Source organism: Pseudorasbora parva, chromosome 6, assembly GCF_024679245.1.
Source record: "Pseudorasbora parva isolate DD20220531a chromosome 6, ASM2467924v1, whole genome shotgun sequence".
NCBI lineage: Eukaryota > Metazoa > Chordata > Actinopteri > Cypriniformes > Gobionidae > Pseudorasbora > Pseudorasbora parva.
In genome coordinates this window covers 11,830,285-11,843,591 of record NC_090177.1, presented here as the reverse complement: position 1 = coordinate 11,843,591, position 13,307 = coordinate 11,830,285, and the positions used below count along the sequence as shown (strand labels likewise).

At 35.8% G+C, this 13,307-nt stretch overlaps 1 protein-coding gene across 1 annotated transcript in view; it reads left to right on the top strand.

The window, feature by feature from the left end:
- The window catches only part of LOC137078396 (probable phospholipid-transporting ATPase IIA), a 77,499-nt gene that overhangs the window by 62,591 nt on the left and 1,601 nt on the right, over positions 1 to 13,307 (top strand). Inside the window, exons 25-28 of the mRNA XM_067445636.1 lie at positions 1,746 to 1,854; positions 1,962 to 2,019; positions 5,114 to 5,317; positions 11,705 to 13,307. The exon at positions 11,705 to 13,307 is cut by the window's right edge and continues 1,601 nt beyond it. Of these exons, the coding sequence (XP_067301737.1) occupies positions 1,746 to 1,854; positions 1,962 to 2,019; positions 5,114 to 5,317; positions 11,705 to 11,841 (508 nt within the window). The 3' untranslated portion in view covers positions 11,842 to 13,307. The remainder of the gene's footprint in view (positions 1 to 1,745; positions 1,855 to 1,961; positions 2,020 to 5,113; positions 5,318 to 11,704) is intronic.

Here is a 13,307-nt window from a genome sequence, read left to right as displayed (position 1 = left end):
TAAGTTTATGAAAATGATTTATAAATATTTTATATAAAATAAATATTTTATGAAACACTAAAACTACAAGAAAATCAAAGGCATAAATCGAAACAAGTTGTGTTCCAAATTTGAGGTTGAAAAATTATTTTTCAGTAAGATTTTTTTTGTTTTGTTTGGGCGCAGTGCCACATTTTATCCAATTAGATGCCAGCAAAGGTCCACTGATACACACAGTGTTTTGATTTGTGATTTGCAGTACAGTTTTTCACTGTCAAATATTACAATATTACAATTTTTTATCACACACATACAAACCACACTCTGACATCCATACCAACACACCCACACAGTTATAGCTGCACAATTTATCCAGTAATATGCAGAACCAGAAAACAGGAATAAAGTGAGTATTTGCTTTAGAGGCCAAACCTGAGGAAATGAAGAGATCTGGTATTTACATTTACTTTTTATTTTTTTTATGCATCTTTTAATTTTGAAACCTTGTCAACAGAATGAAAGCCTATTAACAAGGATTGTATCACTTTATAGTTAAATGGCACTGGGATTAAAAATTGCAATCTTAATGGATTTCAATGGGGAAATTTTTGTCCTTTAAGGTCCTGAGAGGAACTATTTTGTGTACCTAGTGCAAAATAGATTTATTAAAGTTATTAAAGTAATGTAAATTGCTTTGAGGACCCAGAAAAAGCACTATTTAAATGTAAAAGTGATTATCATTATTATTAAAGGAAATGGAGGTAAAATAGTAAAATTCCAATAAAAATACACACTCTCCAAAATGTATGTAGTTAGCATTAACACAGGCAAAATTCTCCAAAAAAACCTAAAGTGAAAAAGACAAAACAGGGTTAATTGGCTAGATGTTTTTTTTTTTTTGTGAGTGCAAACTGCACATGTTATTATAAAATTATATTTTCTAGTGATGATGGATAACTGATAAACCATTGGTTTAATCGTTTGAGAAGTGAAGACATAAAAAAAAAACATTCAATAGTCTAAAATATATCACATGAAAGGATCATTCTTCATCATTCATCATTCTTCTACCATGTCTGTTTTTTTCACACAACTTCAGTAAAAATTCCAGAGCAAATGACCTACTGTTTTTCAGCAAACTCAACGGTCCTCTGAGAAATCGAATCCGTCTTAATGCTAATGTATGTGATTTATAATATTGTATTATACTAATGCTTTTCCTGAAGTTTTTTGACCTCCCTGAGCAACGTTTGCGAACCAGTCTTTAGCATGCTTTTATTTCAATTCTGTATCGAAGGTATCTGGTGGAAAATGAAAATGATTAAATAAATAAATAGAGCCAAATTGCGGAAACTTCTTAGACTGCCAATTTTAATATTAGTGTCAGGTAAGGATAAGATACGTGATACTCGATTTTTCTGCGCACTTATGGAAGTATTTTATAACCAGCCACTTCTATAAACTCATGTGAAGTATACATAAATAGGGTTTTTATAATAAATGTGTTTGTTATCTAAATAAATAATTAGTCAGTAAAGTCAGATGTCATACGTGATGCACCATAATAAACCTGGAGATGTTAGTCCTGTCTGAGTCAGTGTCTGAGAACACAGATGTCTTTGTCGAGTGATAAGAATTATTTTTACATGATTTTAAATTGTAATAATGTTGCACAATATTACAGTTTTTTTTTTTTAAATCAAATAAGTGCAACCGTAGCAACTTTATTATATTAAAGTTTTTTTCTGTCCTGATGTGCCTTACAGCTACTCCACTATCTACACCATGTTTCCTGTTTTCTCCCTGGTTTTGGATAAAGATGTCAAGTCTGAGGTGGCCATGTTATATCCTGAACTTTACAAGGATCTTCTAAAGGTATCTTTGACCCAATCATTTCTCAAATGTATATATTAAGACTAGTTACTTAATGACTCGTGTTTATTTTTTTACATTTTTATATTAATAAATTTAATTGATTGCAGGGACGACCTCTCTCATTCAAAACGTTCTTAATATGGGTCTTGATCAGTATCTACCAAGGTAAGCGAATAATAGTTATTCTACCGTATGGTGCAATGCATGACCTATGTAACAACCTTCACTCAACAAAGTAGTTGTGTTGTAAATTGAGTTGACCATTTATGTCTCCCACTGACTGAAGCGTAACTGTGTTTGTAATGTCCATTCAGAGGCTTGTTAAGAAAGCAACAGCAGCAGCAGCACAGAGCGGCGAATGTTGTTTCATCCAAACAAAACCCACACACGTGTTTTTGCTCGCCCGCACTGAATAGTTTATTTGTGTCTGTGGCTACAATAGTCGAATAACACAAGGAGGTTTTCCACGATTGCTTTTTGAGCCGCATTAGCAGCCTCCACCCCGCTGTCTTTGTGTGTAAATCTTTCAGCGTCACACTTTGTCATTCCATTCGGTTATAAGGTGATTCTGTTTGTGTTAGACTGCACTGGGTATTTCCTCACTTCTTTGAGAGCTTGTTTTCAAAAGAGATGTGCTAATCCCTCATTATTCATGTTTGTCTATAAGTTGTTTTCACTCACCATCTATAGCATGTTTACATTTGTGCTTTAAATAGAGCCTCCTAAGTTGAATCATCTTGAATGTTATGTATGCATTAATCACATTTTTCAGTCCCAGTGGTGTTTGAGGTTGAGCTCAAAGTTCACAATAACACTTCAGGACAGGAAACGCTCGAAAAAAGCTAAATCTGTGGAAGTGCTCTTCCTCTTCCTGAGATCGCCAATAGGACAATCTCAGGGATTTGCCACAGTCTCATAAAGTAAATCCCCAGTTCTGAGACAAATTATTCTTTTTATCTTAACCCCTGCCATATATTTGCTGCTAAAATAAATTCACAAATAATAACCTTTATCCATAAATCGGAGTCGTCATTTACTCATGGCCATTAAAGCCTAAAAGTTTAAGTATGTGAATCAAATAAAACAATTTTGGTAACGCTTTAGTTTAGGGTCAATTTCTCATTGTTAACTACCTTACTAACTATTATTAAGCAGTAATTAGAAATTTATTGAGGCAAAAGTTGTAGTTACTAGTTAGTTAATGGTGAGAATTGGACCCTAATCCAAAGTGTGACCATTTTTTTCTGTAAGGTCTATTTGATGTTTTTCTCATTTAACACAATAGTGACTTTAAATAATCTTTATTTGGTGATTTATTTTTCTAACCAAATGTGACGCGTGATTCATTAATAAATTGCCACATTGTGTAATTTATTAATTTATTATATTAAATATTATTACAATTTTAAACAGTTGTTTTCAATTTGAATATATTTTAAAATATAATTTATCTCTGTGATGCAACCCTGAATTTTCTGCATTATTACTCCGGTCTTCAGTGTCACATGATCCTTTTTAAATCATTCTAATTCACTGATATATACATATGCTTTCACTAGAGGCCTTTTACTGAGCAAATTATTGATATAGGTTTATATATCAAACAATGGGACAAAAAGTATTTAGTCAGCCACCAATTGTGCAAGTTCTCCCCCTTAAATGTGTAATTGTAATTTTCATCATAGGTTAACTTCAACTATGAGAGACAGAATGAGAAAAAAAATCCAGAAAATCATATTTTCTGATTTCTTTATTTATTTTTTGCAAATGATGGTGGAAAAATAAGTATTTGATCAATAAAAAAAGTTAATCTCAATACTTTGTTATATACCCTTTGTTGGTAATGACAGAGGTCAAACGTTTTCTGTAAGTCGCCACAAGGTTTTTATACACTGCTGCTGGTAGTTTGGCCCATACTTCCATTCAGATCTCCTCTAGAGCAGTGATGTTTTGGGGCTGTCGCTGGGCAACCCAGATTTTCAACTCGCTCCTAAGATTTTCTATGGGGTTAAGATCTGGAGACTGGCTAGGCCACTCCAGGACCTTGAAATGCTTCTTATGAAGCCACTCCTTCCTTGCCCGGGTTGTGTGTTTGGAATCATTGTCATGCTAAAAGACCCAGCCATATTTCATCTTCAATGACCTTGCTGATGGGAGGAGGTTTTTACTCAAAATCTCATGATACATGGCCCCATTCATTCTTTCCTTTACACGGATCAGCAGTCCTGGTCCCTTTGCAGAAAAACAACCCGAAAGCATGATGTATCCACCCCCATGCTTCACAGTAGGTATGGTGCATCTCAGCATTCTTTCTCCTCCAAACACGACAAGTTGAGTTTTAACAGAAAGTTATATTTTGGTTTCATCTGACCATATGACATTCTCCCAATCCTCTTCTGGATCATCCGAATGCTCTCTAGCAAACTTCAGATGGGCCCGGACATGTACTTGCTTAAGCAGGGGGACACGTCTGGCACTGCAGGATCTGAGTCCCTGGTGGCGTAGTGTGTTACTGATGGTAGCCTTTGTTATTTTGGTCCCAGCTCTCAGCAGGTCATTCACTAGGTGAACCATGTGGTTCTGGGATTTTTGATCACCGTTCTTGTGATCATTTTGACCCCATGGGGTTCGATATTGTGTGGAGCCCCAGATTGAGGGAGTGGTCTTGAATGTCTTTTCTAATAATTGCTCCCACAGTTGATTTCTTCACACCAAGCTGCTTACCTAATGCAGATTCAGTCTTCCCAGCCTGATGCAGGTCTACAATTTTGTCTCTGGTGTCCTTTGACAGCTCTTTGGTCTTGGCCATAGTTTGGAATCTGATTGTTTGAGATTGTGGACAGGTGTCTTTTATACTGATAACGAATTCAAACAGATGCCAATAAAACAGGTAACGAGTGAAGGACAGTGGAGCCTCTTAAAGAAGAAGTTACAAGTCTGTGTGAGTCAGAAATCTTGCTTTTTTGTACGTGACCAAATACTTATTTTTCACCATATTTTGCAAATAAATTCTTTAAAAATCAGACAATGTGATTCTGTCGCTCATAGTTGAAGTGTACCTATGATGAAAATGACAGGCCTCTCTCATCTTTTTAAGTGGGAGAACTTGCACAATTAGTGGCTGACTAAATACTTTTTTTTTTCCCACTGTATATAAACACACTACTAGAAGCACACTTCTAGTATGCACATCCAGCACATTTCTCAAAGTATCTTCAAAGATGCTTGTGGTAATAGAGATGTGCTGTGCTCTCTGCAGGTAGCATCATCATGTACGGGGCTCTGCTACTGTTCGAGTCAGAGTTTGTGCACATCGTGGCGATCTCATTCACATCTCTGATCCTGACGGAGTTGCTGATGGTGGCGCTGACCGTGCAGACGTGGCACTGGCTGATGATCGTAGCCGAACTCCTCAGTTTGGCCTGCTACATCGCATCCCTGGTCTTCTTGCACGAGTTTATTGGTGAGTATGCATTCATAAACACATGGGTCCTAACAGTGTTGTGAGCAGAAAGTGGATGATGGTTGGGCCAAAATCCTATTGAAACAATAGCAACACATCAAAAATGAGGCTATTCGTCAAATGTTGGACCTTTTATTGTCTATTGACTTTTAATACAGTCTTACTTTCTAAAGCCCACGTAGTACGAGCTGTGTTTGTAATGTTTCGCTAGGTGCTACTATAGTGTAGCAGAAACAAAATACTGTAACACTAAGCTCCATGTGATTGGCTGCAGCGCAAAAAAATAACCAAGAAGGAAAGAGATATAACCCGTGTCCTGATAACTATATAACGAAGAGAAATCACATTGTCTGAGTCCTGTATCAACAACCTGCCATTGCTAATACAGTACATGTGGCTTATGTACATTTAAGGAAACCCCTTGTTCACAGATATTACATGCAAATGCCAAGCCAAGGTGGGCCAGACTAAAAACCTTCCCATAGCTTACCTTCTATAGCTGATGACCGTTTGAAACAAATCGGAGTTGCCTGAAGATGTTGATAATATCTTCATTTTCTGTAGTTCAATTTCAAACGACAAAAGTGTTATGGCATTTCCTTCTTAAATGTGTCATAAATTGCAGTTTAGCCATGTTTTAATATATACACACAAAAAGATATATTATTATTTGGCGGTGCTAGTTGGAATCGAATCTGAAAATTGCCGCGAAGAAAACCATAACATTACTACTGGCGTGACGTAATTGAAGTGACGAATTAGCATATTTTGATTAATATTAGAATAGAGTTCTAATGCATGACAAAATAAATCATGTTTAAAATAATTATTGAAGAATTGTTAAACATCAGAAAATAGTAGAATTAAAAATATATATATTTTTCTGGATCTGACAGGATGGGCAAGCTGTCAATCTGGGTGGGCACAGTCCCACCCGTAGCTACGCTAGTGGGTCCTAAATAACATGGAGATTATTCTTTAATTTTATTATTTCTTTTTTGAACCGGATTAGATACAATACAAAAAAAAAAATACAAAATACTTTTTACAGAGGGTTTTTTTCATGTATCATTGATTTGATGGGTGTTAATTACTAAAGACACATCCTGTGTTTACCCAGTTCTGATCAGGAATTTATGGAAATTAGTGCATATTTAATTAGATAATGGCTAATTTGCATGTTTAACCACAAAATGCAGAAAACTTGTAGTACACAAATTCTTATTGTAATCAGTAAACTGGGGAAATATGGTGGTATCTGTTAGTGATTTTTACACTATTCATCTGGGGTTGTCTTGCCTTAATCATTTTTTTTTGTGCATTTAACACATTATCCTTGTTCTTGTCATTTTAGTGGTATAATATATGTTTCATCTATGCTTTTTTGGTCAAGGTTTTGCTACTGCTTTATATCCTATTATCGTCATGAAATCCTGTTGTTATTGAAGGATCTTGACGTCAGAATATCAGACATATCCAGGTAAAAAATGTGGCCACATTCCACAAAACCAGTACTGTTTTCCCCAGAGAGAGTTAAATCTGATTCTATAAAATGTGGCAATCTGCCTCAGTCAGCATTCCAAGGGTCGCTGTGGCCCGTTTTCGTTCGACACCGGGCAGCCCGAGAGCGGCCCATAGTGCTATACAGAGCTCACTGCGGAGGGAAATACCACAAGCCTGCTCTCATTTCCTGCTGCGCTGATGCTACCCTGGCCAAGGTCTTTGTGTTTATCAGAGTGCTTCTCAAATTTAAGAGTTGCACACTTTCTTACAAAGAAAAGTTATTTTGGATTCACATTTTGTTATTTTAAATTCAGCTGTTTTCACAATACTTATCGCTCTCGCTCGCACTTGCGCACACGTAACCTACAAGCGACTGAATGTGAATCAGAGCTTCGGTATACTCACAGTGAATTTAGAAATTCCTAAAATACGAACATCCCAATTAGGGTTAGGTACTGAAACCCGGTGTCATACCTATATAACCAGTATCTAACCGGACCGAATAAGAATGCAGATTTCGGTAAGACTTAAATTTGAGCATGCTTTCATGTTTTGGCTGATGCCAAGCCAGAGACAAATCTCACTTCTAAAATATTTAGCCAAAGAATATGGTCTTATTTCTGCAAAAGAATTTATGAAACTTGAAGCTGGTTTGTAGCAAACCAAGAATATAGACTACTTCTTTTGTTAGTGCTGGAACTGTTATTTAGTGTTCAATTAGGCCTATTGTAGATGGGCTAGGTGGCTTATGTTTTAGTGTGAATTTGTTAAATAAAAAAATGTAAATTGTGTTTTGTATTTATTTATTTATATTTAAGTATACTTTAAAGCAGGGCTCTCCAAACTCTGTCCTGGACTCTGCACTGTCCTGCAGAGTTCAACTCCAACCCCAAATAAACACCTGAACCAGCTTAAGACACTGATTAGCTGGTTCAGGTGTGTTTGATCAGGGTTGGAGCTGAACTCTGCAGGACAATGGCCCTCCAGGACCAAGTTTGGAGACCCCTGCTTTAAACTAATAAATTGTTCAATTTAAATAATTTTTATAAAATGTGCCTATAAAAAAATAAAAGTACATTATTTAATCTCATCCACCGTCGTTTTGTGGATAGTTTTTTTTAGTATCGGTTCAGGCACCATTTAGGCACAGTACCGTTTTTTGATACCCAACCGTAATCCCAATGCCACCCACACTGCTGCGAGGGACGTTTAGCTGACTGTAAATATGTGCTGCACGCTTTTCTCTCAATAACAAAATAAACACACAACAAAAGCGACAGCAGTGAGAAAACAGCAGTTAAGAAAGCATCTGATCAAAGCGATATGGATATGTTGGCACCATCTCTGCAATTCACCACCAATTCATGTCGATAAATGAGATCATTAAAATGACATTGTTATAAGTATATTCGAGTCTACAGACTATATAGACCGGACTATCTGAGAATATAGTTTGAATAAATCCCTTTTTTTGCATGACACATTGACATTACAGTACAGAATACCTCCTTCGGCATTATCCTGAACATTGTATAAGCACTTGTTTTATGTGTCGTTAAACAAAAGAGACGTAAACGTCACATCCGTTGGGGTTCCCCGCCAAAACGTCCCGAGTCTTTCACATAAAAATCAGTCTACAGGCTTTCATAGACTACCTATGAAGTAAGGAAAGGTTGTTTTTTTAAAAAAAAAAAGCATTGGCAAAGAAGTGATTAATCAATGAAATTTCTTGCATGTAGCCTCTTTAAATGAACAGGCAAATAAACAAAACTATTTAAACCCTGCATAGACATCCTTTTATAGTGAAATAAAAAAAAAATCAACAACAAATAAATCTATAGCATTAATATTTGATTAGTTTACATTGCTTGACATTTTTCTAGTTTTATTGGTAGTATTTAGTGTACATTTATCCGCTAGGTTGTTTTAGACAATAATACAATTATGTATTTTTATTATGCTAAAAATTGCCCCAGAGGTTTCTTTTTGTGATCACATTTTATAAAATAATATATTAAAAAACTGAACATTAAAAATAATAATAATTATGATAACAAATAAATAAATAAATACATATATTTTTTAATTAAAATAATTTTTAGATAAAAAAAAATAAAAAATCCAGCCCCAAAATAAACAAATGAGTTAAAAGGTGTGAGGAGTCTACAGTAGTAGTCATTTAGTTAGATAGTTTTATCAAAAACAACTTCAATCCTGTTGGTAATGCATCCAAGACCTTCAGCATAACCGCTTTCCTTTTGCCCACCAACGTTACGTTGAGAGTTTGTTATTGGATCTCGGGTGCGTATCCTGGCAGAGATGATGATGGATCCATGATGGCGGAGATGACTTGTGTCCGTCTCGGGGCTCACGTTCACAGCGCACGAACAAGTGTCCTTTCAGTTGTGTTGATGAGGCATTCCGACACCGCAGCGCTCCGAGTGCCGTCCAACTCCGGTGGTGTGTGGCACCTGACCACATTAAACAAAGACTGGTCAGCGACTGCCTCGCAGTGTGACGCTAGTTTCCAGCAATCGCACAAAACATTTAGGCCAACTTACATTTCAGAGTCTCTCCTTCTATCAGACCTGACTGTGGTCTGAGAGGATTTCAATAGTTCTGTTTTGTGTCTTTCCCTACATTTCTGGGAATAAAGGTTTAAAAAAAGAACCATTGGATTGTGTACAATAATAGAACAAAACCCTGATGGGAAATACTTTTTTTATGTGAGCGTGTAACACAGACGTAAAACGAAAAGACCAGCACCAGCTCGGACTCCCTGATCCACTCGGTCAACCGTAGTAAATGCTAAACAATGGTCAGCCATATAAGTTTCAACCAGATATACAGGCAGTCTCGGTTCTACAGGGGTGCTATATGTTAATAATATCATATTGACAAAACAGATGCAGTAGCCAATCAAAGATTCACTCCAGTTCAGTGCAGAGTTCTGCACTCTTCTTTAAAAATCTGCATCCTTAGAAATGCTTTGAACATCATAGAAAGTTTGTGTGGAAAAGCTTTGCCCTTCACTTTGACGAGATTGGTTAAATGTTTGAGATGGTAAGAAACAGGCGGTTGATAGCACAATAGCAACCATCAACAGTTACAATTGACAATTACTTTAGTATCTCTGTTATATTTAACAATGATAACTCACATTTCACTTTTAATACTTTATTTATCAACGCATTTTATCTACCACTATCCACGCATTACTATCACGGCCGAAAACAAAATTAACATTCAGTCTTCGTCCACTCAGTCTTCCCCCTCAGATAGCGCTTTGGACAGCGTAATAACAAGCATGTAATGTGAGAAGAGAAACAAAAATTAGAGAACATGGATTTGATAAGTGCGTTAATAGGAAATAATCATACAATATGTAAATATACACCAATAGGCTACATCAAAAAGAAATATTTTACACTTACTCCTAATTTGATGTTTAGAACTCTGTTCAAAACGGCTGATTCATTTAGGTATAAAGCAATTGTGACTTCGTCTGAAAGCTGCTCTATCAGGCAATGACTTTGCAGGCAGCGTTTGCGCACAAAGGTTTCTCTAGAATCTGATTTCAGACATATTTCTGACGTCTAACGGTGTAATGATCTACAACATAATAGAGCAAGCTTTGCTGATAACCAAAGTCCCTTTCAAGGAAACTCTGCCATATTTGCAACGCCTCAGGGCAGCTATTTCGGGCATACAAGACCAAGTCCTGTCTATTTGAAATAGGTAATCCTGGAATCTCAAAAACTGCTTGCCAAACTTTTCTTATTTGAGCAACAAAAAACATTTTTTATTATTTTTTTAGGCTAGACGAGCCAAAGCACATGTGCAATCCTAAGCGCGAGTCTCAGGTTTCTATGGGAACCGGAGCTTCTAACAGCAGCTGCAGTGACGCAAGCCATTTACCATTAGGCTCTTTTACTTTAGAAGGCGGGACTAATCCAAAATGCACATTGCAGTTTATCCTATTTATAAGTAATAAGAGTGCACCATCTTTCTATATCTAGTATTTGGTGATAACTAAGAGAATATTTGATTGCTACAGGAGCCATTTCTAGTTAGAAAAAACATAAAAAGTGGAAAAAGTTGGTCGTAAACATACACACAACTTTCAGATGCCATATATATATATATATATATATATATATATATATATATGCTGCCTATCTTGGCCAGGACACTCTTGAAAAAGAGATTTTTAATCTCAACGAGTACTTTCCTGGTTAAATAAAGGTTAAAAAAAAAAAAAAAAAAATATATATATATATATATATATATATATATATAGAGAGAGAGAGAGAGAGAGAGAGAGAGAGAGAGAGAGAGATACCTGTGGTTAAAGAGTATATATTTTTATATATATATATATATATATATATATATATATATTAGTTCTGCACTGTTGTATAACAATAGCTATTATATCAAATCGCTATTATGTTTACAATAGTGGAGATGTTTGGGAAAACAGCACTGTTATAAACATATACTGTCTATTATAAATATTAAAAACTAGAACTCATAAAGGGCTATTTTTTTTCCTATTTATCTTGATCTTGAATTTTGGGAGAATTGTATCAATTCCAGTAGCATTTTTGCTTCTTTTTCGAGTGCAAGCGGACACCCCTTCACTGCTCTTGAGTATTTTTTTTAAAGATTTGTTGTCAATAATCTTGCAAACTTTTGCTAAAGCTTCTCACTAAATCCTGGAAATTGCATATGTCAGCCAATCAGATTAGACCTTGCCAGATCAAGAAAGTCTTTGCCAGTTTCGGGTGCAGTATGAATCAGAGTCGGTGAGCAGAGCAGATGTTCGACAGTATCCAAATACAGATGCACACTAACAGTATTTTTTATTTGTGTCCCTCACAGATGTGTATTTCATCGCCACCCTGTCTTTTGTGTGGAAGGTGACGGCCATCACTCTGGTCAGCTGCCTGCCTCTCTACATCCTCAAATACCTGCGCCGGCGCTTCTCGCCTCCGAGTTACTCCAAACTGACCTCTTGAACCCTTTACTGCCACACTCGCCTCAGTCCGGCTTGCTCTTTAACCACTAACTCAGCTCAAACTACCCTTAACAACCGCTGGAACGCCAGGTTTGATTCATTCCTTCATTCACCCTCATACTAAAATAACAAATCCGATTTTTCTACATTATTGGTCAGAGAGCCAGTGCAGTAGTTAAGCAGTCCGGTTAGCCCTGATCAGATTACAGGAATGGACGCTTGTGTGATGCAGTCCAGACGCCATTCGCTCTGAATCATGTCATTTCTCTACTGTTTAAGTTTCAGTGAATCACTCGCCCTGAGGAAGACTAAACACACTGGTTAGCTTTGGGATTCATCCATGAGACAACAGGGAAGTTTTTCCATGAGATTTAATAATCTATTGCTATTATGCGTCTCGATTGCATTTGTATTCTCATGTGAAAAGGAAACGTTTGCACAAAGGAGAAAAGGGAAATTGGAGTTGACTTATTTGAGGGTTTTTTGGTACCTTTTTATTTATTTTCCAAAACTACTGAATTTATGTGACTTGAAAGGAATTAATCAGGTTAAAAACAAAAGGTATGTGTTGTATAACCCCCCAAAAAACACTAATATTTGTAACGCTTCAATAAGGGTCTTTTAGAAAAAAAATGAATGTGTTAACTGTTCATTGTTAGTTCATGTTAGTTCAGGTCCATTAAATTATATTAACAAATGCATCTGTTTTTATGGAAGCTGGTTTCCACCAGGGAATAAAAAAAAAAAGGTAACTGCAACCTTTTTCTTTCACAATTCAGACTTTATAACACGCCTTTGCAAATTTATATCTCACAATTCTGAGTTAAAGTCTGAATTGCAAAATATAAAGTCGCAATTTTGAGAAGGAGTCACTTATGACTTTTTTCTTAAAATTGCAGCTGTGAGTATTCAAGTAGTTTTTATCCCTTAATTTGGACCATGATTTATGACTGTGAGTTTATATCTTACAATTTTGAGAAAAAAAGAATTGAATTGCGAGATATAAAGTCTCAAACCTGAGAAGTTGCAGTTTTGAGTAATAAAGTCAGAATTGCGAGGTCTAGACTTTTTTTTCAGAATTGTGAGGTATAAATTTGCAATTGCAAAATATAAACTTGCAATACTTCGCAATTTGTATTACTTTATATGTCAGAGTTGCGGGTTTATATCTCACAATTCTGAGAAAAAGGTCTGAATTGCGAGATATAAAGTCAACTTTTTTGAATGTTTGTCTCTCAATTCTCAATACTTTTTCCTCAGAATTATGAGATATAAATTTGTGATTACAAGATATAAACGTGTAATAATATGTGTTTTCTTTTTGCAGTTGTGGCTTGTTTCTCAAAATTGCAAGTATTAAAGTCTTTTTATCATAATTTGGACTTTATAGCTTGCATTAGCATTCTAGCATTGCAAGATATAAAGTATAACTTTTTCTAATTAGAACTGTTTCTCAAAATTCTGCGA